The 24,920-nt window shown below is 41.0% G+C and overlaps 2 protein-coding genes across 2 annotated transcripts in view; both read right to left on the reverse strand.

The window, feature by feature from the left end:
• Nucleotides 1–7,400: 7,400 nt before the first annotated feature.
• LOC134436944 (pulmonary surfactant-associated protein B-like) lies at nucleotides 7,401–15,879 on the reverse strand. The gene is made up of 8 exons (XM_063186315.1): nucleotides 15,735–15,879; nucleotides 15,416–15,471; nucleotides 12,935–13,006; nucleotides 12,465–12,590; nucleotides 11,769–11,870; nucleotides 10,479–10,559; nucleotides 8,558–8,744; nucleotides 7,401–7,876 (listed from the first exon to the last, which is right to left on the reverse strand). The coding sequence occupies exons 1-8, from the start codon at nucleotides 15,811–15,813 to the stop codon at nucleotides 7,869–7,871; spliced, it is 711 nt and encodes a 236-aa protein (XP_063042385.1). The 5' UTR covers nucleotides 15,814–15,879; the 3' UTR covers nucleotides 7,401–7,868.
• Nucleotides 15,880–17,696: 1,817 nt separating this feature from the next.
• The window catches only part of LOC134437589 (prosaposin-like), a 108,219-nt gene continuing 100,995 nt past the window's right edge, over nucleotides 17,697–24,920 (reverse strand). The window contains exons 2-11 of the mRNA XM_063187071.1: nucleotides 23,850–23,961; nucleotides 23,311–23,366; nucleotides 22,156–22,230; nucleotides 21,350–21,475; nucleotides 20,380–20,490; nucleotides 19,945–20,025; nucleotides 19,546–19,732; nucleotides 18,645–18,721; nucleotides 18,464–18,513; nucleotides 17,697–18,183 (exon numbers count right to left, since the gene is read on the reverse strand). Of these exons, the coding sequence (XP_063043141.1) occupies nucleotides 18,478–18,513; nucleotides 18,645–18,721; nucleotides 19,546–19,732; nucleotides 19,945–20,025; nucleotides 20,380–20,490; nucleotides 21,350–21,475; nucleotides 22,156–22,230; nucleotides 23,311–23,366; nucleotides 23,850–23,898 (798 nt within the window). The 5' untranslated portion in view covers nucleotides 23,899–23,961 and the 3' untranslated portion in view covers nucleotides 17,697–18,183; nucleotides 18,464–18,477. The remainder of the gene's footprint in view (nucleotides 18,184–18,463; nucleotides 18,514–18,644; nucleotides 18,722–19,545; nucleotides 19,733–19,944; nucleotides 20,026–20,379; nucleotides 20,491–21,349; nucleotides 21,476–22,155; nucleotides 22,231–23,310; nucleotides 23,367–23,849; nucleotides 23,962–24,920) is intronic.

Here is a 24,920-nt window from a genome sequence, read left to right on the forward strand (position 1 = left end):
TAATAAAAAAGAATGATATGTAATTTAAGCTAGGGGAAAGCATCTGAGAACAGCTTTGTCTTGAGTCTAGATTTAAAGCTATCAATAGTGGGTGCATTTTTTTACGTCATCTGGAAGCTGGTTCCAAAGCTTTGAAGCATAGAAGCTAAAGGCTGCCTCTCCACACTTTGTTTTGACTTTTGGAATCACCAGCAAATTCTTCTCCGTTGACCTTAGTGACCTGGTCGGTGCAAACAGCTGAAACATATCCAGTAGATATGTGGGTCCCATTCCATTTAATGATTGAACACAAGTAGCATTGCCTTAAAATCAATTCTGTAGCTTACTGGGAGCCAATGCAGCGATCTTAAAATTGGAGTAATGTGGTCGAACTTCCTTGTCTTTGTAAGAACCATTGCAGCTGCATTTTGTACCAGTTTAATGTTGTTTAAATGCTGTTTAATGGTCTTATTGGGGAGGCCAGTAAAAAGACTGTTACAGTAATCAACTTTACTAGAAATGAAGGCATGTATTAGCTTCTCCAGATCATGTTTAGACATCAGGCCCCTAAATTTAGAGACGTTTTTTATGTGATAAAATGCAGACTTAGTAATAGCTTTCATGTGACTGTTGAAATTTAGGTCACTGTCAATGAGGACCCCAAAATTTTTAACTGTTTCCCTTGCTTTCAGTCCCTTCCGTTTCAAGGATAGTAGCAATCTTTTGTCTTCTCCTCTCTTTTCCCAAATATAATTACTTCAGTTTTATCTGTGTTCAGCTGGAGGAAATTTTGAGACATCCATTTGTTAATTTGGTCCATGCAGTGATAGAGTGATTCAAGGGGGGTGTAGTCATTGGGGGACATAGATAAGTAGAGCTGGGTATCATCCGCATAGCTATGGTAATTTATGGAGTTATTCTCGATAATGTGTCCCAGTGGCAACATATACAGATTGAACAGTAGTGGTCCCAGAATGGAGCCCTGGGGGACCCCACAATCCAGAGACATCGGTGATGAAGTATGTCTTCCAATGGCGACAAAAAAACTTCTTTGTTGTAAGTACGATTTTAACCAGTTGATCACTATGCCTGTAAAGCCAACCCAGTGTTCCAGTCTATGTAGTAGTATAGAATGATCAACTGTGTCGAAAGCCGCGCTTAAATCGAGTAGCACCAAGACGGATGATTTGCCAGCATCAGAATTCAATCTTTTGTCATTCATAACTTTAATAAGAGCTGTTTCAGTGCTGTGGTAGGCACGGAAACCTGATTGAAACTTATCAAAATAGCTATTAGACATTAGAAAGGCAGTTAATTGGTTAAAAACAATTTTCTCTATTATTTTACCCATGAATGGTAGATTGGATATGGGCCTATAGTTGTTTATTACCAGTGCATCCAGGTTGTTCTTTTTCAGTAAGGGTTTCACAACTGCTTCTTTCAGACAGCCTGGGAATATGCCTGTTTGTATTGAGGTGTTGATGATCTGAAGTACATCTGGTGATATTAGATGTAGGATGGATTTGAAGAAGGCTGTTGGTAGAATATCTAAGTCAGATGTAGAGGAGCTAAGACTTTGTACTGTTCTATTAAGAATGTCCACATCAACTAAATGAAAATTTCTCATGAGGTTAGGATTTAACTTCACCGCAGCAAGTTGGTCCGAATCTTGTGTCGGTTGCACATGTGTGAGTATGTTTGTACGTATTTTTTCAATCTTTCCTTTGAAAAAGGATGCAAACTCATTGCATTTGCTGACTGAGAGGAACTCAGAGGGCATTTGATTTGGGGGCCTTGCTAGCTTTTCCACAGTGCCAAACAGGACGCGTGCATTATTAATATTTCTGTTAATTTATGTCAGAGAAAAAAGATTGCCTAGCTTTAGAAATTTCTTGGTTGTATTTCGAGAGTGTGTGTTTATAGATTTGGTAGTGGACTTCAAGTTTGGATTTACGCCACTGTCTTCCAGCCCTCCTGCATTCTTGCTTTAGCAATATAACTGTGGGATTCATTCTCCAAGGTGCTTTTTCATGTCCCACTGTTTTGATTTTTTCGGGGGCAATAACGTCCATAATATGGGTCATCCTTGAATTAAAATTAACCATGAGATCATCAGCATTCTCTGAAGTTTGGACTTTGGATCTCTGAAAGTGCTTGCTGAAAGAATGAGGCTGTCTCACAGTTGATTATACGTTTTTTGACTGTAACAGATTCCCTTTGAACATGAGGGTGCATAGAAACATCAGAAAAAATGCAGTAATGGTCAGAAAAGCCATAGTCTTTGACACTAGCACAAGCATTAAGGCCTTTTGTTATTATTAGGTCTAGAGTGTGACCTTGGTTGTGTGTTGGTCCTGTTACATGCTGTGTAAGGCTAAAAATGTCAATAGGCCCAAGACTTAAAAATTCCTTAGCATAGACATTCTCTAAGTCGTTCACGAGGAAATTGAAATCGCGTGATATGACCCAACAGAAGTTCAGGTTGGATTAGTTCAAAGTTGTAAAGTTACTTTATTGATTTTTAAAAAATATATATATATATTTTAGGGGCTTTTTTATGCCTTTATTTTGATAGGACAGTCTGAGATGGTGACAGGAAGCGAGTGGGACAGAGACGGGGTGGGCTCGGGAAATGACCCCGGCCGGACTAGAAACCGGGGTCCCTGTGTGCATGCAAGCCCAAATGTGGGGGGCTTAAATTAACCTAATAATAAGGTGTCTTGTAGCTGGCCCATAATGCACATGGTTGAAAAATTAAGACACAGCTCGGGTGAGGTGAACTGATCTTTATACCTTTTTATAAGGCCCCTCGCCCTCACACATGCTTAAGATGGAGGTGATATCATATGTATTGAAACATTCCACACGCCAATTGCAATGATTGGGGAATATTAGTCCATTTTATTTTTTAACACTAAAGGGGGTATTGTTGAGGTCAGGGGGACCTTGGAAGGCTTATGATGAGGACGACGGGGGCATTTGTTCCAAAAAGGTTGAGAGCCACTGAACTAGAGACTCCTGATTAAAGCGATGGTTCGGAGTAGAATCACCCTAATGCCATTTGAACCGTGACACCCATCCACCATTACACCCGAAGTGTTTTCTGCCGCAGGCTTATATCAACAGAGTTGCCGTGTTATTTGATGTTTATTCCGGATAGCTTGACTCAAGCGCATATGGATCCTGGGCACCGTCTCCAAACTTTCCCCACAAAAATAACATGTCATGACACCAAACTTCTACAGTATAACAAATGTGGTTTGTACTCACAAAAAGATGAATTTGAAACTTTGTACATAGTCCAGGAGTTTATTAGTAACAACACACGAGACGATTAGCTTTTCTGCTGCTAAACATCCGTCGACGTCACTTCCTCCAGCTGGGACTTTGTTGATGGAAACAAATACACGTGAGTCCAGAAGGCGGAAAACTCAAAAAGACAGCTTGCGCTACAACTAGAAATTAACCACTTCGGATTTAAATTTTACCACGTTTAATAAATAGAAGACGATGCCACACTCGTGCATATATCCTGGCTGTGGACTAAAACACAAACCTTACAGTCCCAGCTGGAGGAAGTGACGTCGACGGATGTTTAGCAGCAGAAAAGCTAATCGTCTCGTGTGTTGTTACTAATAAACTCCTGGACTATGTACAAAGTTTCAAATTCATCTTTTTGTGAGTACAAACCACATTTGTTATACTGTAGAAGTTTGGTGTCATGACATGTTATTTTTGTGGGGAAAGTTTGGAGACGGTGCCCAGGATCCATATGCGCTTGAGTCAAGCTATCCGGAATAAACATCGAATAACACGGCAACTCTGTTGATGTAAGCCTGCGGCAGAAAACACTTCGGGTGTAATGGTGGATGGGTGTCACGGTTCAAATGGCATTAGGGTGATTCTACTCCGAACCATCGCTTTAAGGGGATGTACAGTGAGTCCAATATGTATTTGATCCCTTGCAGGTTTTGCCCGTTTGCCCACTAATAAAGATATGATCAGTCTATAAATGTATGATAATATGTATTCAAACATGGAGAGACAGAATATCAAAAAGAAATTCCAGAAAATAACTTAAAATAATATATTTTAATTTATTTGAATTTAATTTAGGCTAATAAGTATTTGACCCCTCTAGCTAAAGAAGATAAAGTTCTTTGTGGCAAAGCCCTAGTTGTCTAGCAGTGAGGTCAGATGCTTCTTTTAGTTGATGACAATGTTTGTGCATATAGCAGAAAATATTTTTTGCCCATTTTTGTTTGCAGATTATCTCCAAAACATGAATAGTTTGTGGCTGTAGCTTGGCAAATGGGAGGTTCAGTTCTCTCCATAGAATTACTATAGGGTTAATATTTGGAGACTGCCTAGGCCACTTCACGACTTTAATATGCTTCTTATTGAGCCACTCCTTCGTTGCTTTGACTGTATGTTGTGTATTATTGTCATGTTGGGAGATCCAAAAATGGCCCACCCTTCAGTGTAGTGGTGGAGGGACGGACATTTGCACTCAGGATTGCACATTACATGTCTCCCTCCATCCATTCATTGACGATGTGAAGTTGTCCTGTGCCTTGGCCAGACAAACACCCTCAAACCATAATGATACCACTTTCATGCATGATGGTGAGGAGGGTGTTCTTAGGATCATAGACAGCAGTACTCTTTCTCAAAACACATTGAATTGTGTTCATGCCAAACAGCTTGATTTTGGTTTCATCTGACTACAGCACCTCCTTATCATATCCTAAACCAGTCTGATGTCCGTTGGCAAACCCCAGGTGGGACTGCACAGGTTCCTTCTGAAGTAGAGGTACCATGTGTGCACTACAGGATTTTAAACCTCTGTGGAATTAAGTTCTACCAGTAGTTCTCTCAGTGATTTTGGTCCCAGTAGCTTTGATATCATTGCCTAGTTCATCCCGTACAGGTCTAGGGTGCTTTCTTTCTGTTCACATGGTTATCAAATCCCTACAAAATGTCAATTCTTGTATAGAACCCTAGACAGGCTGATGGATAGTCATTTCGTATTCCTCGCATTTTGGAAGAAATGCATCAACAGCTGGGTCATTAATACCCAGTCTCTTTCTTGTGGCTTTGCAGCCCATTTAATCTTTGTTCAGGTCTAAAATCTTGTCCCTGATATCATTTGACCGCTCTTTGGTCTTTCCCATGATGGTGAGGTTGGAGTGTGACTGATTCACTCATACTATGGACTGATTCTGCTGATTCAATGTGTCTTTTATGCATGTTAGTATGTACAGGTGTCTTTCATTCAGATGACAAGTTGATCAGAAGTGCCCATCTGGTCTGTGGACCCAGAACTGTAATCAGTTGGCAGGGGATCAAATACTTATTTTGCTCGATGAAATGGAAATAAATTAATATATATTCTATTAAGTTAATTTCTGGATTTTCTTTTTGATATTCTGTCTCTCCATATTAGAATACATATTATCATAAAATGTATTGACTGATCATGTCTTTATTAGTAGGCAAACCAACAAAATCAGCAAGGGATCAAATACTTATTGGACTCACTGTATGTGCTTGACATTGAAGGAGGCAGGAGGTTTTTCTGTCCAGGTGGACAGGGTCAAAAATGGGAATCACTCCCCTTCTAAAATGGACATCACCTTCCATCGCTTTCTATCTGATCATAGAGTTTGGAAACTATTTCTTTCAACAATTGAAAATAGAACTACTATCCACTCACATAACCAGCCAGCGGGGCTGGATTAAAATGGCCCGGGGGCCCCTAAGTTATAGTTGTAGGCCCCCGCGGGAGGTAATTTCTACAACATGACATGGACAACGTCATTATTTCGAGCCAGGAATGAAGGATGACGTGTCATTTTGAAAACTCAGCAGTGGTGGGTAGTGTCCCAGCTGCACCTTTCAGACCAATATTTGGAGGGCGGTGCCACCAGGCTAACCGTTAGATAACCCAATGGACATGACGAATTTGCCACTCACCACAGCTGGTCAAAATGAGACTCGGTGACAGCCGGCTGTAATTTCACTCCCAAGATGTTTTACGTGATTCACATCGTTGCACAGTACATGGTACAGAATGTGAGATAAGAGGCTTGTACATTGTAGAACTGTGGGCCTCAAACCTTTTTGAACAAATGCCCCCTTCATCTCATCGTAAGCTTGCCAATGCACCAAAGTATTAAAAAAGAAAATCGATTATAGCCCCCATTTGCCTTGGGGATTGTGGAGCCACTGTTGAGAAACACTACTTTAGAAAAAGTTAAGCGTTAAAGAGGAAGCCTTTCAATCCAGGTGATAGATGTCTGTCTACACTTTTCTTTCACTTATTGCATGCCACAGCTTTTTTAACCGGCTTTACCACATAGTTGGAAGCTGGTTCTGCATAGCTATACATCAGGGCTGGACTGGTAATCTGGCATATAGGCAGGGGTGAAAATAGTTTTCATGTCTTACCGGTGCTTCGACCCCTACAAAATAGGAAAATGACAACAACTACAAAACAAAGCCTCAAAGATATAGTTTCCCCATGGTCAATTAGGCCACAGCTGTTCATTTTATACCGGTGCTGCGCACCAGTCTACTTTCACCACAGCATACAAGTCATTGTCCCAGTGGTCGGACAGTCCCATGCTGTTTTTTTCCCCCTGACAGTCCGGTCCACAATTTAGATGGGGCGTCCAATTGGTACATCTGTAATATAAACTACGTAGAATATAAGCTACGTAGAATATAAACTACGTAAGAATATATAGTGGACTGAACTAATCATAATAAAAAAGCAGGGGGAGCTGTGTGCGGGGCTGGTCTCTGACAAAAATGCCATGGTCTTTGGTCCCAGCCCAGCACTGCTATTTACAGTATGTTCCGTATGCACATTTGGATTTCTTTTGTTGCGCCCCCTCTACCTTCTACCTCTTGCATAACCTTGTCCATACTGGACAAAATGAAGTTAGGACTACTGCGCTTGTTCCAACACTGCATATAACAGACAAGCAATTCTGCCTCGGCATGTCCAATGAGAGGGATTGTCACTGTAATTCACAGTGGTGCACACACAATGGCGGATGTTATATTACACTTGGCTGACGCTTTTATCCAAAGTGGCTTGGTTAGTAGGGTATTGGCTACAGTCCCTGGAGCAATGTGAGTCTGGTGCCTACCATGGATGGAGGTGAAGGGCCTAAACACATCTAGGGTCTACTCTACCACGGCTAAACACATGAACAATCAAACTGAAGATGGAGGTTCTAGTTTGAAATGGACCCGTAGCCTACAAAAGTTGTGGGCCTAGCCCATTCCAACATCCATCCTCACTTCACCGTGTATGGCAGTACAGAGCTTTGACAGGGGTACAACAAATAAGGCGTTGTTCGGCTCTGCAATGTCTCCATCTTGTGGTGGGAAATTGTACATACCCTCAGGAATATGTGTGCTGGTCAAGGAGAATTTATTGAAAGAATTACAGAAGCAATCTTTATAATGAATTCAACAATTCAACAGAGAAGGAGAGAGTTGAAACACATTCAGAAATAGATCTGACGTCATTTCAATGAGGTACTTCAGACATTCAGTGAAACTTAAAAAAAAAAATGAAATAGATGAAGCTTGATGAAAGTTAATGAGATAAACAGTTCTTGATGGCAACCCAAAGAGCTAGCTGAACCAATTCACCTGAACTGACTAGAGAGAGACTGAGTGACACAAGTATGTATGAAATGTATGAAAACACCTGGTAGAAATAAGACAAATGGCATCTAAAATTGATTCCAAGGTACAGTCATTGAGATCCGGTACATTGAGATCCAGACACATCACACACAAATTGACTCCTTTGACGAAGGACAGGCAGGTCAGTGTAGGGCTGATCCTTAGAAGTGCATCCCGTCAAACACCTACACAGCTGAATAAAAAGGCAAAATATTACACATTAAACATTTCATTTTTTAAATTTAATGTTGGAATGCTTGTGTTTGATGCCCACAAGCACAGGTGTGTGTGTGTGTGTGTGTGTGTGTGTGTGTGTGTGTGTGTGTGTGTGTGTGTGTGTGTGTGTGTGTGTGTGTGTGTGTGTGTGTGTGTGTGTGTGTGTGTGTCAGGGCTTGAAACTGGCACAAATCGGCCAAATGCTGGTAAAACTTGGCTGTGGCTAGTGATACTTTCAGTGTCACTAGCCAATTTGGCTGGCAGCTTATTCCTTGGTATGACATACGCATCATAACCTATATTCTATTGTTTGCCCCTTGTGTTTCAACGGTTTGTATTTAAGGTCAAGAAAAAGCTCAACATCTCAGTTTCTATTTGCTTGATATACTTCCATGTAGAAAGCTATACTCTAATCTTGCTTTAGCGCCTCATCTTCCAAGGTTAGACGTACATCATAATGATAAAGAAGGAAAAACAATATAAAATCTGTGACTAGTGGAATACCTGAATGGCTAGTAACTCGGGCAAACCACTAGCCACAGTGGCCAGTGGGTGAAAAAAGTTAATGTCAAGCCCTGGTGTGTGTGTGTGTGTCTGTGTGTGTGTGGGTGTGTGTGTGTGTGTGTGCTTGTGTTTATGTGTGTGTGTGGGTTCTCACGCATCAGAGTAGCTTCCTCTGCGTGGCTGCAGAACTGCAGTATTCCACAGATGACGTCGGAGGACAACACGCCCCTGAGCACGCCGAGCAGCGTGGAGATGACCGTGTCCGCAAGCGTGTGACACGTCAGCTGGATGGCGCCCGGAAGAACGTCACACACCAGGCCCAGCACTGTGACAAGGACGTCCTGGAGGTGACACGAAAGAGCAAAAACGTTAACCCTTTCATGCAGAGCCTATGGTCACCAAAATGATAATGACTGTAAAGCTTCTTCAGCAAAAAGTGAATAGGCCTGCCGGCGAGCCCATCTACAAGAGAGGGCAACAATTCATAGTTTTCACATGGTAAGAGCTATTTACAGTTTTTCTCAATTGGTTTTGTACATTTCTCACAACAGAATAATGATTCTCAAAAGTCTTTGTTCAATTGTGACTTCCTGGTGTTACCTGTGCACATGGTCAAATCAGTTTCTCATTGTTTTCGGCATATAGCAAATGCTCTCGTCCACCATGCCATGGCTGTGTACAATTCTCAGTGATTTCGTACATTATCAATTGCTTTTGACATATCACTCAAAAAGCTTTGTCACTGAATGCATGAAACTATCTCAATCTTATCTGATCAATGTAATATAAAACTGAATTTACAACATATCCCATCCAATCTAAACAACATTTCGCTTCAGAAAAGATCCTCAAGAGTGTACTATTCAATTGACAACATGAGAAATTGATTTGACTAGCTTGTCCATACACTATGACACAATGACTAACCATTCTGCTGGCGCTGATACGTTCATTGACACAAAAACTTGGTTTTTGAAAGACAAATAAGGGTTTTGAGCAAGAGACTCAGATTTGCAGGTTATCCACCGTGTTTTGCCATTTGTTAAAGCTGTTTTGAGAATGAATATTATGTTTTGCAAATTGCGAGAGAGATTCGAGAAATGTACAAAACCAATTGAGAAATACTGTAACAAAATGATACACAGTGTACGGACAACTTTAAAAATATTCTAAAATAATGATTTATGGTATTAATTTTTGACTGTGCTTCAGAGTTAATATACATGAAAAAATGTTTATTTCTTTGAATTTTCTTAAGAAACATTAAATGAACATCAATCCAGTTCTGACTGCCACGATGTCACCTTATACTCAAAATAGTGAAGAAGAAGAAGAAGAAGAAAAAGAAGAAGAAGAAGAAGAAGAAGAAGAAGAAGAAGAAGAAGAAAAGGATTTGTGGAGATTGCTTTAGAAGTCATACAGTAGCTTTTTGGAGAGCTCTGCAAGTAGATATTACAATAGCCTGGAGGGGGTGCTGTGGTGCAGCACAATAAGTTCTTCACATATTGTGTTGCAATCCTACGGGGACCCAGGTTCCAGTCTGACCCGGGTCATTTCCCATCCCTACTCCTCTCTCTCCCTTACTTCCTGTCGCTATTCACTGTCTCTACCTGTAAAAAGGCCCCAAAACCCTATGGAAATACGATATTTTTAATGCCTGGAAACGCACCGCAAATGTACTCATTTTTGTCACTTCTTTTCGGAGCAGTGTAAGACCTGATGGTATTCCACGTAGATAGTTAGTGACTAACCCAAATAAGAATGCATTTTTGTTCAGGTGAGTGACTAACTCGGCTTTTCTGTACACCTCCTCTGAAAGTGCAAATATTGAGGGTTTGACGCACACCCAGCCACGCTCAAAACTATCAGGGAATGGGTGGCAAACCGTATTTTGCATTTAATCTGCTTATATATCAGTTTGACCCAAAGTGACTCAGAGGCTGCAACACCAGGAATGTGTGTTGGGAGCAGGAGAGACCGGTAGGTGGGCACACAGTAAAAGATAAGAACTGCTATGCAAAAAATGTACATTTTGTCCCCTGCAAGCTGAACACACTTTGATGCTTTTGTGTTACCTCGACTTGGTCTATGGGGAGCAGTCCGAGCACTCGGTCGACGACAAAGGTACACAGGAAGCAAAAGGTCCTTGGGGTTTGCTGAAAGAGGACAAGCAAACATATAACATTATTAACATTGAAAGCACAGGGTCCTGGGGTTTGCTGAAAGGACACAAGCAAACATATTGATATGGCAGGTGTTCAGTTACACAAAAGGATACAGAGGCGCTACTGGATACTTCAGGCCCCATGAAAAGATTTCAGATATTGCAGTAGCGTTGTACTAGACTACAACCACCTAGAGGATGTGCATGGTGAGGTAGTCTAGAGCTGGTCCTTGTAAGACGGGTAGGCCCACGACTGCCACAACTAGCACCAGCCCCATCAATCACAACTCAAGGTCACCCCTTTTTGTTTGAGTCTGTTTGCCGCAGGGCGGCAGAGAAAGCAGAAGAGCTTCAGCTAACGAACAGCCGTTGCTTGATTGTGGTCATGGTGCTGGCCAAGGCAGTGCAGAGACAATTTGAAACATAACGACAACGCTTTGGTCCCACCCACAGCCGTCAGCTATCTGAACCGTTCCATTCTGAACTAGTATTTTCATGTTTTAAGCTCACCAGGGTAATATAGTAAGGCAACACCTGATAAAATATGTTATTAATAGCCTTCAGAGAGCCCCTGTCAGTACTGGGACCTTAGTCATCCTAATTCTGTTAAATTCTGCAACAAAATAAGATTGACAGCTCCTTACTTCCAATCTAGCAAAGACGGATGTCTGCCAACTTGTGTAGGGGAGAATGAAGATTTGGCATTCAACCCAACACTGATTTATTCAATACTACATATTGTTCTGTAATTGTTACCAATGTATTATTTTATTAATGTAATATGTAATTACTGTTTTTTTTCTTCTTCCTTTGGCCAATTAGGGACCCCCTGGTAGGCGTTGGCCTAGTCTGCTGCTATATCTAGCCTGTGCATTACTCTGGCCCTGGTGCAAGGGCACACATCTCAGGCACATGAAGACACACTGTAACTAGAAAATGACATGGCATGAGTAGACATTTTTTCCTCACAAATGGAATAGAGGGACAGTGACAATTATACTGGTATTCTGTTCAGAGTGATGCATTTGCAACAGTCAAATCAAACAGGCTGACTAAGTCAAACTACCTTCTCCCATGCTTTCCTGTGGCCTCTGACCCCTTGTGAGATGAGGCGCGACGACATTGACAATCAAAGTCAATATCTTGAAAAAACACAATTCAACCGTGATTCTCTCATTTGCAAACAAAATGATGAATGTACCTCGAGGTAAGGTGACGTGAGGGCAGTTCTAACTTGTTCCATCATGATCGTCATCTCATTTTCACCACAAAGGTCCAAGTTAGAACAAAGATCATCTTGGTTCTGTGATTCAAAACAGGAAAGAAGAAGAAAGTACATCACAAATAGTTACGGGTTGCAAACATACTGCATTTGTGTTTGTCTAGTTGCTGGACAAGTATACTCCAGTAGCACAGTGATTTTCAATCTGTGGGCTGCAAGGGTATTCCAAGTGGACCAAGAAATCATTTTCTAGAAGTCCAAGTATTTCTGTGTGTATTGCTGCTGACTATTTTTTTAGTTGTATAATTAGAGGTGAGCTGCAAACATTTGTGAAAATTACAAGTGGGCCCCAAATTAGAAAAAGTTGGGAGCCACTGCTGCAAGTGCAGTAGGCCTATGTCATGTCAGTCCATGTGAGTGTGTACATCAGTGGTTCTCAACCTTTTTTGAACAAAGGCCCACTTGACGTTATCACATGCCTCCCAATTACCCTTTGACTTCACCATAAGCCTGCCACCCCCCTCCCCCCTTAACAATAAAATAAATAAATAAATGAATACTCCCCATTTGCAATCGAGCACCTCCCCAAATTGCTGTAGAGCCTCCATTGAGAAACAAGAGTCTACATTTTGACACTGGCATATGTATTAAGCAGATTAAAAGCTGTCCACACACCAAGACTTTTTCGGCGGCGATGAAGACTATGGGGAGGTATCTGTCCACCACGGCTTTGCACAACCCTGCTGCCCCCGCCTTTTGAAGCATGTCACACACTGTAGTCATGTTGTTTTTGATCATCTCCTGGCAAAGGCAAAAAAACAGCAAGCAATCACAGGGATCACAGGGCCATTCGGGGTGGAAAACACTCACAGACACTTTGAATGCTTTTTGAAAATGTTGAAATACTATCGAGCTACTTGCATGAGCACTGGCAGTGCAGCATGTGGACAGTATAAATTAATGGAATGGGATGTAAAGCCAGTTTGTTTTCGTATACATTGCAATGCGATTTAGGTCCGCTCTTTGTACAATATATCATTCATGTACTATAAAAAAACGATTCAGCAGTGATATAATAATTGTAGTATAGTATGCAACAAATAGTGGTATGACATTAAACACACATGATTTTTTTTTTTTCAGACCTGAACTTCTGGTTTCAAAAGCAGGCCTTTAACACGCTCCACGATCATTTCACATGCCTCACAAGAATTAGCCTGTGAAAACAAAACCAAGATTAACAAAGGGGAAGTTGTATTTAGGCTTTTAGTTGGCCTTTTAAATAGGCCTTAGTTTATCTCTGCGTCCCATGTTTAACTCCAGCAACCTATCACGAAGTCCAGCCACACAGGCCCGTCATGAAAAGGGGTCATGATAGGGGCACCCTGGTAAAGACCTGGTAATGATGAACTTGTGTTAAAATGACAGCAATGACAACTTTTTGCGTGTGAGAGCACCCTTTTGAATCCAATGATTGAAAGGTGCACTGAAACCGCTATTGAAATCTCTCTTGAGGGGGCCCTCCGCAATAGTTTGGGGAGAGGAAAAAGGCCCCAAATCCCTGTTTGCCTAGGGCCCAAAGAGCTTGGAACGGTCCTGACATGGCTGCAGATGTGGAAGATGGGGATGATGGTTCCATCACGGCACTCAGGGCCACTGCTAAGGTTTTGGAAGCCCTGACAATAACTGGTCAGGAGGCCCCCCTCATAATTAAATAATACTAATAACTATGTGTTCTGAAATGAAATTCAATATTTTTTTCATTACGTTTTTTGTCAATTCTAATTTAAGAGGCCTCAAGTTTGAGGGCAAAGTGGTTGGTCACCCAAGCACTGGTTGGTGCCCTAAGCACTCTGTTTACTCTGCTTAATTCTAGCAGTGGCCCTGACGGCGCTCACAACCTTAACGCTGCTCTACATCTCCACCCGTCAGCTCCCTTCAAAGACCTTGCTGACAAACTTTGCTGCCATAGTACTACACTACCAGAGGCACATCTTGTCCCCGGGGAGGCAGCCACTTGGGGCCCCCTAGCCACTAGATGGTGAACAACAATCACACTTTTAACTACAACAATGGAGATTTGTTTCGAATGAATGTTCATTCTTTTGGATTTTTGTTGACCCTAGAATCGCCTCTGTACACTACAGTGCTATGACGACATTACTATTGAGCCATAGTCTGTTTGTGCAGATGTTGCCTGTTCACTCTTTGCTGAAAAGATGAAAATAAATGATCATAACAACATTACTATGACATTACTGAGAGCCTTAAAAGGTACACTGTGCAGGAAATGGTCAAAAAAGGTACTGCAACTATGCTGCTCATTGAAACTGGGTTGCCTATTGCCAAATTCGATCTTAACATGAAAGTTTAATAAGTATTAAACTAATGTTTTCTAGTATGGCCCAAGTACAGTCATTTTTGCAGCTGAAAATGTATATTTCTTGAAGTTCAAAATGGCGGACCATGGAGAAGATCCCCCTTTTCATGCATGCAATTTTCCCAGTCACAATGAATACTTGGAATCTGATGGTGGTGGTAAGTATTCATGAAAAAGGTAACATTAGAGAATGGGTAGCATGAGTGCTGGAAATAAACAACTAAAAATCTTACACAGTGTCCTTTAAGTAACACATTAAGACTCGATCATTACAATTTAGTTTGACAGGCTGAGGCTAACATAGTCTCTGTGAAAAGGGGTCAAGTATACGTACATTATGACTTTGTCATTGCCATTCTGGCAACAGCACTCTTATATCAGGGGCCATGTGTTAAAACATTTAAATGAAGTGAGAAGTTTGTTTGTTCAGAAAAGGGACCTGAAATATCTCCTGCTCCTCCTCACCCAGAGTGGTGGTGAAGACATGCGTCTAAGTTGAGAGTTGTTTGTGAAAAACACATTTACTTCCCCTATGAAGGCCACCATTGCTGTAAATGTTTTTTTTTTTTAAACAAACGCTACATCTTGTTTCCCTTTTTAATTTCTTTATAAAATCATGCATGACTCTCACAACCAACTGAAACATCTTTGAAAGTATAGGCAGGACTGATGTGAATGGACTGAAATATGTTTCCATTTCTGACATATTTGTAGGAATAGGCCCTACAGTAATAAAAAACTAATGCAGTGCAACAGTCTTTTTATCAGCATATAGGTCTACTGTAGCGTTTTACTCTATATGGCCTTTATGTCAAATTTGGTAGGCTATCTGCATTTAAGCCCTTCAGTGGCACACATACCGCAAGTTTTTAATCAGGGTCTGACATTGGCACCTGACAACCAGTCACATGTTGGCCACATACAGGCCAGACGTGGCTATTCTTGGGTATGTCACAGACCGTGGCCTGTCCTCTGTTGCCTGCATCTTATGAATTAGTTGTTTGTATTTAAATTGAAGAAGAAGCTCATTTCTCATCCCAGTTCCTGTTTTCATGTTTTTTTTCTCACCGCTTCATCTTACTTCAGCTCAGATGCAGGTAAAGAAATAGAGAAGTGATAACAGAACTGTGGCTAGTAGAAAGGCTGAACCACCAACCCCAGTGATCAGTGAGAGTGATCAGTGAGCAAAAGAAGTCAATGTCAAACTCTGTTGTTAACACAGACCTTAAAGTCAGAGACAACTTACCTCTTCCCCCGGTCCAGTGTTCAAGTCTGGAATGTCTACCTGAATTTGTGCTGAAACTGGTGGCAAAAAAAATCCAGAAACAACATTATTCCTGCACTACGGTGTAGTCTTAACTGTAGTGTATAGTGTAAATACAGTTATTCTGAAAATGTCTGTTTGCTGTAATACAGTGAAGCTATACATCGAGTTCAACCTGACATCTTGAAGTTAAATTAATCTACAGCAGCACTGTTTTTTTCCCTTGAATATATTTCAGCAGTAAAAGTGTATTGTCATTAAAGCGTATCAATTCAGCCGTAAACGCTCCAATTCCACTCACCTGCATACTGAATGCAAAGCAAACTCAGAAGTTGGATGTAGGTGAACATAGCTCCAGTTTTCCTCTTCATGCTGTGCATGTTCTGTGGGACACGTAAATGGACGTTCTGCTCTTTACCTGACTATTTTATTGAACGAAACCAGGTAAAAAAAATCCCTTCCCACCCAACGCATTCCTAAAGAGACCAGCAAATAAGCCAACACAATGCTTACAAGAATGAGTTATACTGCTGTTTATAGTACGTGCTTACTGGCAATACTCCGTTTATTGACATTTCGGCCGATAAGGGGAGCAGGTCTTCAGGGATTTTGGACTGAAAAGATATGATGGAAACACAGATAAAAAGAGTGAAGGGGTAGCGTGTACAGTTTTTGTGTTCTCGGGCACCTTCTTGTGAGGTGTTTGGTACCAATCTTATCACATTTAAGCAGGTCCACTCTTCCTCAAACCTGTCACCAAGGGTTATAATTTCTGTTGAATAACATGGTGTTTCATCACTCTCATTCACTGGTTTGTTGTGAATCAGGTTAGAATAAGGTTTACTTTGTGTTTTGTGCCTCTGTTCCCCACACTGTAGGGCAGGGCTTCCCAAACTTTGCCTTGACAAGGCCCCCCATATACCGGTAGAGTCCATCCAAGGCCCCCTTGATATGGGCCGTGCGACACTATTGTTTTTCTTGTGCACCCGGTTTCACAACTTGATGAAGTTGGTGCATTCCTCAACCCATTTAAGTACTACAGAAAGCATAATACACATATAGGCTTAAACATTAAGGCCTACAAAAGAAACTGATCCCACTGGGATTGTTTAGCAGCTTTAGCTTATTTTTGTTTCATTTTGGCTACTTAATTTATTCAGTTTATTAAATTATTATTTTATTTTGCTATATTTATCCTGCCGCGGCCCCCCTGGCATCGCTTCACGGCCCCCCAGGGGTCCCCGGCCCCCACTTTGAAAACGACTGTTGTAGGGAAATGTAAAGAATGGTGGACCAGTGGTTTCATTTGGATACCACAGTGGTTTTCTTAGTGAATAAAAACTCCTCAAACAAAAGTAAATGATTAGCAAAGTAATTTATTTGCTTAATATAAAAATGTTTATAGAATGCTACAAAATAATTGTTATTAAAAAGCTAGAGCAATTGTGGAGAAAAGCAAAGGGTTGGCTTGAAAGAAAACACAACATGGATGATGACAAAATGCCATTTTGGACAGATAGGTTTAACTCATCGGTGCTTTTCTGAACTAATAACTAATTCACAACAAGGAATTCCCATTCAAAGACCTTGACATGCTCCATCCATCCATCATGGCTGGACTGGTAATCTGGCATACAAGGCATTTTCCCTGTGGGCTGACAGTCCTCATGGGCTGACACTATTGTTTTTATTTGCTTGTTTGTTGGGTTGTGTCCTTAGTGACCTGCCCTCAGTTGAGATAGGACGGCCCATTGGTTTACCGGTAAGACTTTATTTAACGGATCGCTAATAAGGTGGTCATTTCGTGTGAATTTCATAGTTATTTCATAGTTATTTCAGCATAACAACTGTTTGTTTTTAGTAACAACAGCAAAATATCCATACAGTTTCCAGTGCATTGTCTGTGTGTGTGTGTGTGTGTGTGTGTGTGTGTGTGTGTGTGTGTGTGTGTGTGTGTGTGTGTGTGTGTGTGTGTGTGTGTGTGTGTGTGTGTGTGTGTGTGTGTGTGTGAACAAAGTGTCACCGTCATCAGGGTGTCACCACAATGCACTGGAAACTGTATGGTTATTTTGCTGTTGTTACTAAAAACAAACAGTTATTACCCTGAAATAACTATGAAATAACTATGAAATTAACATGAAATTACCACCTTATTAGCGATCCGTAAAGTAAAGTGTTACCGGTTTACCTTTAATATAGACAGTGGACTGAGCTAATCATAGTGCTGTAGAAAGTCAGAGGGCTGCGTGAGGGGGCTGGTCTATGCCAAAAATGCAGACGTTGTTTTTTGATCCCAGTCCAGTCCAGTTCAGCCCTGCCATCCACCCATAACCCTATATCAATAATAGTTGTCACGAGCTGAACTAGCTAGCCTGCCTCCTTGGCAAACACAGAGACAGTCCTACATACAGCTATATATATGGCTGTAATCTGAACACGTTCTCTGTTTGCAATGGACAATAAAATCAAGGTCACCAACCTATTTAAACAGTTTTTTTTCCTTGCATGTACTTGCACTGTGTGTATCACACTGTATGACATTTGCAAATACCATGCATTCATTCAATGATAAAAGACAGAAGACTGTGAAACTGAGTGGATAATGGACAGACATGCGTAAGTGGGTGTCGTATTTTGCTATTGGGCTGGCAGTATGAATGTATAGATCTGTGGTCACTGATATTGACCTGTGATGGCAGCTGTTGATAAAAGACAAAGCCATACATTCCCCTTTAGGCCAGTAGTCTCTTCTGTTAAGGGAAAAAAGAAAAGTAAGGCCCTGATTACACATAGGTCTATGCAGATATTTCCAAAGACAAATATTTCTTTTATCCGTTTACATGTTTTGAGCCCGCTCATACGGCATGCAGATTTAAAAAAAAAAAAAAAACTATTGTAACAGATACATTTCAGAAATCTCCACGTCAAACTCTGGTTTAAAAAATATCCATTTTATGGAGCTAAAACTCATGCTCATGTGTAATTTGTTTGTGGTCATACTGTATATCAGTAACATGAGATGTGTTTTACCTGCACAGAGGAGTTTACATCCAAACACGTCTCTGACAGAATTCAACTGACTGTAAATGACAAGAAGAAAAATGTCTGCATCAACACAAATATTCAACATTGTGGTTATTTTACCATATTAGGCCTATATGTAACATATAAAATATAATCATCATGAAATCATCATAAAATCTGTACTAACCCCGCACTCTATTGCAGTGAGAAGGTTACGGCACTTGTAGCTGGTCACGGCGCAAGCATAGCCACTCATATGGGAACCTTAGACAAAGACAAGAGAGAATAGGTACAAGTGAAGAGTTTTCGTTGCAAAATGACATAAGCGCCGTTTTTTGACTTTTGCATTTTATTTTTGGAAATGACTGTGCAGACGTCTCATCATCTGTGTGAATTCTTGCCGTTCAAATATTTTGAGAACATTTAAAATATAAATGTGTTATCTGAAAAATAACACTTGCTCTCAAATTAACCTTTGAAACAGATACAAATGTCCTCATGTGCCACAAGGCTCGTTTTCTTTTCCCGATATATCACCTTTGTAGTTTGAATGTTAAATGAACTTCCAAATGTATTGTAGGTAGTGGTGTTCTCAGGGCCGCTGACAGCTTTGGCTGGGCCCAGGACAAAGTCATCTGAAAAGGCCTGCCATCCCAATAGATACGATATAATGACCCCCCCCCCCTCTTTCCCTGGGCCTGGGACAACTGTCCCCTTTGCCCCTGGGTGTTCTCCATCATCAATGGCTGGTGCCTCCGTGTCCTTGCATCATGATGTGGAACACCTCTGAACCCCACGCCCTACCTCCAAGTATATATGTATTGTAAACGTTTTCCCGGCCCTCTGCAATGCAATGGCTTGAGGCTCTGCAAGTGCAGCTTTCCAGATATTTGATATTTGTTTGGCCATCGTGGCAAACAAAAAGGTTCTTTTTGTGAGACATTTTTTATGATAAAACCAAGAAATGTATAGACTTCTCACAAGCAGACAAAATAATTCCTCATAAAACCTTTCTGACCAGGTGCAACCAATTGAGAACACACAAAAATGTTTGCTTTTGACTGTTGAGACACAGTGTTCTCCCTCACCGATAGCTGGGGCCTCCTCCATGCCCCTGCAGATGAGGAGCAGGGTGCAGATGGTCTGTGGAGAGGACTTGTCCAGCAGCATCTCAATCAGCTTCTTGCTGTACGCCTCGATGAAGTCCTCACACTGCTGCCGGTAAGCTGGAGGAAGGAGCCCGCACACTCGCTCCAGCGCATGGGCAACAGCAGTCTGAGAGGGATAAGAGGAGCAGGTAAAAAAACGATTAAGATAATAAAAATTATTAAGAACAAGTACACAAGTGTATTGGTTACTCTGATTAGTTACGTGTGTTGGAAGGAAACTGGGTGTTTTTTTAAAACTTTGGACATCTCTGGCGACTTGGTCAACTATGAAAGCCCACTTATATATGTCTATACAGTATATGTTAATGTTGTTGTTACCTCAGTCTTCTCTACTGGCAGGATGTTCTCCAAAAACTGAAGCAGGTAGACACAGAACTTACACTGAAGACTAAACCCCACCTGCGTAACAGAGCAGTGCAAGTCATGAGATGACTAACGCATAGTAGAAGAAACAAAAATCAACATGATTTTAGCAAAAATACAGCATTAAACATAAACATAGCCTTCTTTTTTGATCTGCTATCAGAATTTTAAGTTCTCTAGTCAGGTAACCTGTAACAATTAAAAAAAAAAATCTGAAATAATACTCAAAAAGTCCTTGAAATCGGAAAACCTGTTGACCTCTTGTATAACATGTAGTATGTAACCTTTGGTGTCCAAATCACTGAACTGATATTGAAGGAAAACAGGAGAACAGTTTTTTCCCCTCCATAATGTAAGTTTGGCTGGGTACAATAATAAATACTCTCTTACTTGGAGGTCTGAAGATTCCAGTGCAGTTAGGAGCTTTGTCATCACCTGCTGTAGCCTGTGGTCTCCCTCGACAGCACATAGTCCCAGCCAATCGCAAACCTTACCTGCATCCTGGAACAAAATCAAGATGTGTTCAGCATATGGAATTTAATGTATAATTTTTAACTATTAAATATTACATATAAATATTACATAATTAACTATTATTACTAATATCTTTATTCTCTCAGTGGGTGAAACTTGTTTGCTTCAATTTTACCTAGCACGTGTTACCAAGTATAGCACTTTGGGATGGTATGTACTGTATGTTCAGATGTTGGAACTGCTGTATTCAAAAACGGCTTTAAAAAATACTACCACATGATATGCTGATTTTACTTCAACACCAGTGTCGATAATGCCATGCTGCTGTCTAAAGTGTTTTAATGTTGAGACTCTCCCTGCAGTTGTTCTGCAAGTCTGGTCTGGTAATCATACAGGGCATTTTCCCGGTGGGTCGACAGTCTTCAGGGATTGATGCCATTGTTGTTCTTTGGTTGTTTGTGTACGGCAAAGATGCATGAAGAATTGACAGCACACTAACACGTCCATTCCGCACGTGCTGACTAATGTCTGGGCCTATAATTGTCATAGATCATAGCCTCTCATGGAGAGACTTGGGGAACAGGTGAACGCTGGAGGCACCTGCTCACAAGCTACAGAGCTAGCTTTAGAGCTAGTATGCTCCACTGAAGTGCCCACAAGTGTGCATATAGGACCTACCATTTTCAGATATTTAGTTTCACTTACTACCTACAAAGCATCAGGGAAATATGAGCTGCCTTGACTTTAGGTCTGCTGTCTACGAAGGTGATTCAAATTTGTGTTTGTGTGTGTGTGTGCGTGCGCGTGCGCGTGTGTGTGCGTGTGCGCGCGCGTGTGCCCGCGCGCGTGTGTGTTGCATGGCAAAACCTTCAGTCTATATACTTACCACAACATTGCTGAAGAGGGTGAATGCGACGGGCAGGTTTTTCTCCACCGCGTCCTTGCAGGCCTTCACTGGTACAGGGCTGCCCAGCTTCTCACAGACAAGATCCAGGTCATGTGTTATCATCCCCTGAGCAATTTACCACAGCAAGCTGGTTAATATTGAAAATGGGGCTTTGCTGTTGACTGTGTTTAAGTTCTTTCTGTATGATGAAGCATACAAGCCTGTTGCCATATTTGTTTAAATAGAATTAGTAATAAAGACTGATTACAAAAAAGGGGGCAAATGTAGCTCAGTGGTTTGAAAGCGGTTTGAAAGCGGATCTTGTTTTACACCACTTTTATTTTTACATTAATTGTACATGTTTATTTCAGTTTCTCTGAAGCGATAGTATTTTCTAGAGAAAGAAGTGGTCCACAGAAGTGAAAGCACATGAAAGGTTTCAAACTTCTGCTTTTTGCCAAAATCAGACCTGAAAGTACTCTTACTGTATCACTTCTCCGTACTTTCCTGAATGTCAAGTCATGTTGCAAAGACCGTGACCGTGCTTCATTCTGTACCAACACTACTACCACGAATATTGCAAAGAAGAGATACATAGAGTGTCTCTACAAGTCATACTTTGACACTACAAAATTACTGATATACACAAAATAGGCACCACGGTGCACTTCTAGTAGATGTGGGCAAGTATAGCCCATGTGATTTGAGAAGGTGTGTGTATTCATATTTTGGATATACTGTACTTGAAAAGGCTTCCAAAAAAACTATAAAGGAAACATTACTACCATACAAGATGCTGATTTTACCTGAACTCTGGTGTCTGAAAGCAGATCCTTCACAAGGTCAATGATCTCAGAGCATGTCTTGCAGGTGTCAATAGTCTGTGGGAGACAAACAACCATCACACTACTACTTTTACTACTCCTACCACTACTAACAGTATTACTACTACTACCATCACTCCTGCTACCACCCCTACTAATACCACCACCACTACAACTACTACCACTATTGGCCTACGACTACTATAATATTGATGATGAAAAAGCTACAACGATGAGTATACAAGTATACAATACAATGAGTAATTATATAATTTTCCATGCAGACCTTGCCTAATTTGTTAGTGTGACTGTGTAGCTTTCATGGTTCCTAGCGATTCCACTCACTGCCTGTTGAAAAAGTGTAACTACATCATAACATCATTGCTATGACATGAGCGGCAGATGTAGCCTCTTTGGGCAGATTGGCACTCAGGCGTGCCCGTTCACTTATTGCTGAAACGATGCAACAACATCATAACAACATTGCTATGACATTACAGAGAACCTTAAATGGCAGTTTAAGACTTGGTCGTTAACATTTTTGTGACAGGTTTTAAGGTAGGTTTTGTGGAAAGGGGTTTTAGTAACAGTTTAAGACATGGTCATTGCCATAATATTGGTGAGAATAAGGTTATGTAGGGCCTATAACAGAGCATCTGCATCAAAGGGCCTAGATGTTGTTTGAACTTACAGGAATGGGTTAATTGAAAAAAAAAACCCTACTCAGAAATGTTGCTCATCTATCACAATAAAGCAGAAGTGAGATACATGCAGTGCTCAAGTACACACGACAATGAAACCTTACAAGCATCTCAATGTCAAAGTTAACCCATGATGTAAGAACAAAGGGAAACCACAGTTCTGGAGTTCGGTTCTAGTGCAGCCAGAACAGGGCGAAAAACACATCATGGGTTAACACAAAGAAGAGAGACATGAAGCAGCACCAATGTCTTCTTTTCTTAATGCTTTCCATATCACAGGCACCTTCCTCAGAGCATGTGAGGATTGAGGAAAATGTTTGACTGAGGGAATGCATGGGAACGCCATTCTGATTCAGCTGCATTGCAATAAAAAAAGTAAAAAAGTAGACAGCCAGACTGCACCAGCATTTGTTGTTGTTGATTATGAGTAACATACCACTGCTGGTAGCTCCTCTGGCACAGTGTTCAAATCCTCTGCAGCCACAATTCCACCTGAAACCAACAAATGGGAGATGAAACACTTATATCCCCCAAAGTGAATCCCTTCCAGTGTTTTTAGCATCATTTTTATTTGTCAAGGCCGGCATCAAAGACACACGACTATTATCATTTCAAAGACTACTCTGTGCAGTTTGATCTTAAATATTTTGATATTACTAAAAGTATACATTTTTGATGAAGCCACGTTAGAAATTACTGTACATTCACAACACAAAATCTATTTTCAGGAGACGTCAATGTGTTGGGCATTTGTTGTCACTGTGGGTGCTTTAGTAATAAAGTGCTGGGGGGATCTAGGGGATCCATATGCCATGTAAACAGGATCAAAAATATACAAACCGGTTAAAATAAATGAGCAAATATTTAAAATTATTATCTAAAATATGCAAACTGGTAAAACCAAAAATTATGATTTAAAAAAAATCTGCATATGTGTAATAAAGGCATAATTATTTAAAAGGCATATACACGTACCTGCATTGTGGAGGCAAATGAGAAGGAGCAGCTTGAGAAAGGTCGACATGTCTTCAGGTTGGAGTTAGATGATCGAGTAAGACACTCAATGAGTTGAGGGCAGCACTTGATGCTTCAAGCCCACACACACACACACACACACACACACACACACACACACACACACACACACACACACACACACACACACACACACACACACACACACACACACACACACACAGTAGTACTACCACCCCAGACAGGAACAGCCGCCCACACCAAAAATAGAAGACAGCGTACGTGCAAAACCACTATGCAAATGAATCAAAGACTCTGCCTGTCTTTAGTTCAAGCTAACAATTGGTAAGGGCCTCTGCTCAACAGAGAACTAAAAAAACTTGGTTCAAACAGCATAGTTGAAAGAGACAACTCACTTACCTAATTGTTGATGGGGGTTCACAATAAAAAGTAGGTCTAACCCAAGGATAATTATACATAGGGGAGACCGGGGCTAGTTGGCACACTTTTCAGTTCAAGTGACATATCTTTGCCATACATTGCTTTAAAACTCCCAAACTAAGATATTCTAAAAGGTTTACATCTCAGCTAAATATTAGACACATGCACCGTTGGTTGATAATTCACTGTTTCCATCTATATGTGATTAAAGAGTTGTTGTGAATTTGTGCCAACTTGCACATACACTGTGAATGCACTCCATTGTGGCTACAAACATGATGTGTGCATGTTATATAACGTGATATCAATGACAAATGGGAATTACTTAATTCCCTTTGAACCATCAGAGCTGGCGTGAAGCAAGTGATCACTGTCCCCCTTGTGGTTGGTTTTTGTACTAGCAGTAGACAAGGCCCCTGTGTTGTCACCAGAATGGCAATGACCATGCCGGAATATATTACTGGCTCTCTGTGATGTTTTTCTAGTGTTGTAATGGTAGTGGTAGAAACTAGACTAGACGTCGTGCATGTCTATGGTGAAAATAGATGTGCACTGCCCCCTAGTGGTTGGTTTTAGGCCACTGACGGATATTCTCTATTCAGTGTCAACGGACAAGGCCCCCTGTTATCA

Source organism: Engraulis encrasicolus, chromosome 21 (assembly GCF_034702125.1).
Source record: "Engraulis encrasicolus isolate BLACKSEA-1 chromosome 21, IST_EnEncr_1.0, whole genome shotgun sequence".
In the NCBI taxonomy this organism is placed as follows: Eukaryota; Metazoa; Chordata; class Actinopteri; order Clupeiformes; family Engraulidae; genus Engraulis; species Engraulis encrasicolus.

Excerpts from the sequence above, each read along its gene's own strand:
- LOC134436944 (XM_063186315.1), bottom strand. The coding sequence starts at position 15,813 with ATGCACAGCATGAAGAGGAAAACTGGAGCTATGTTCACCTACATCCAA. Across the intron at positions 13,007-15,415 it reads ACACTGGACCGGGGGAAGAG|GCTAATTCTTGTGAGGCATG; the intron begins GTAAGTTGTCTC and ends TTGTTTTCACAG. Across the intron at positions 12,591-12,934 it reads TTTTGAAACCAGAAGTTCAG|GAGATGATCAAAAACAACAT; the intron begins GTCTGAAAAAAA and ends TGCCTTTGCCAG.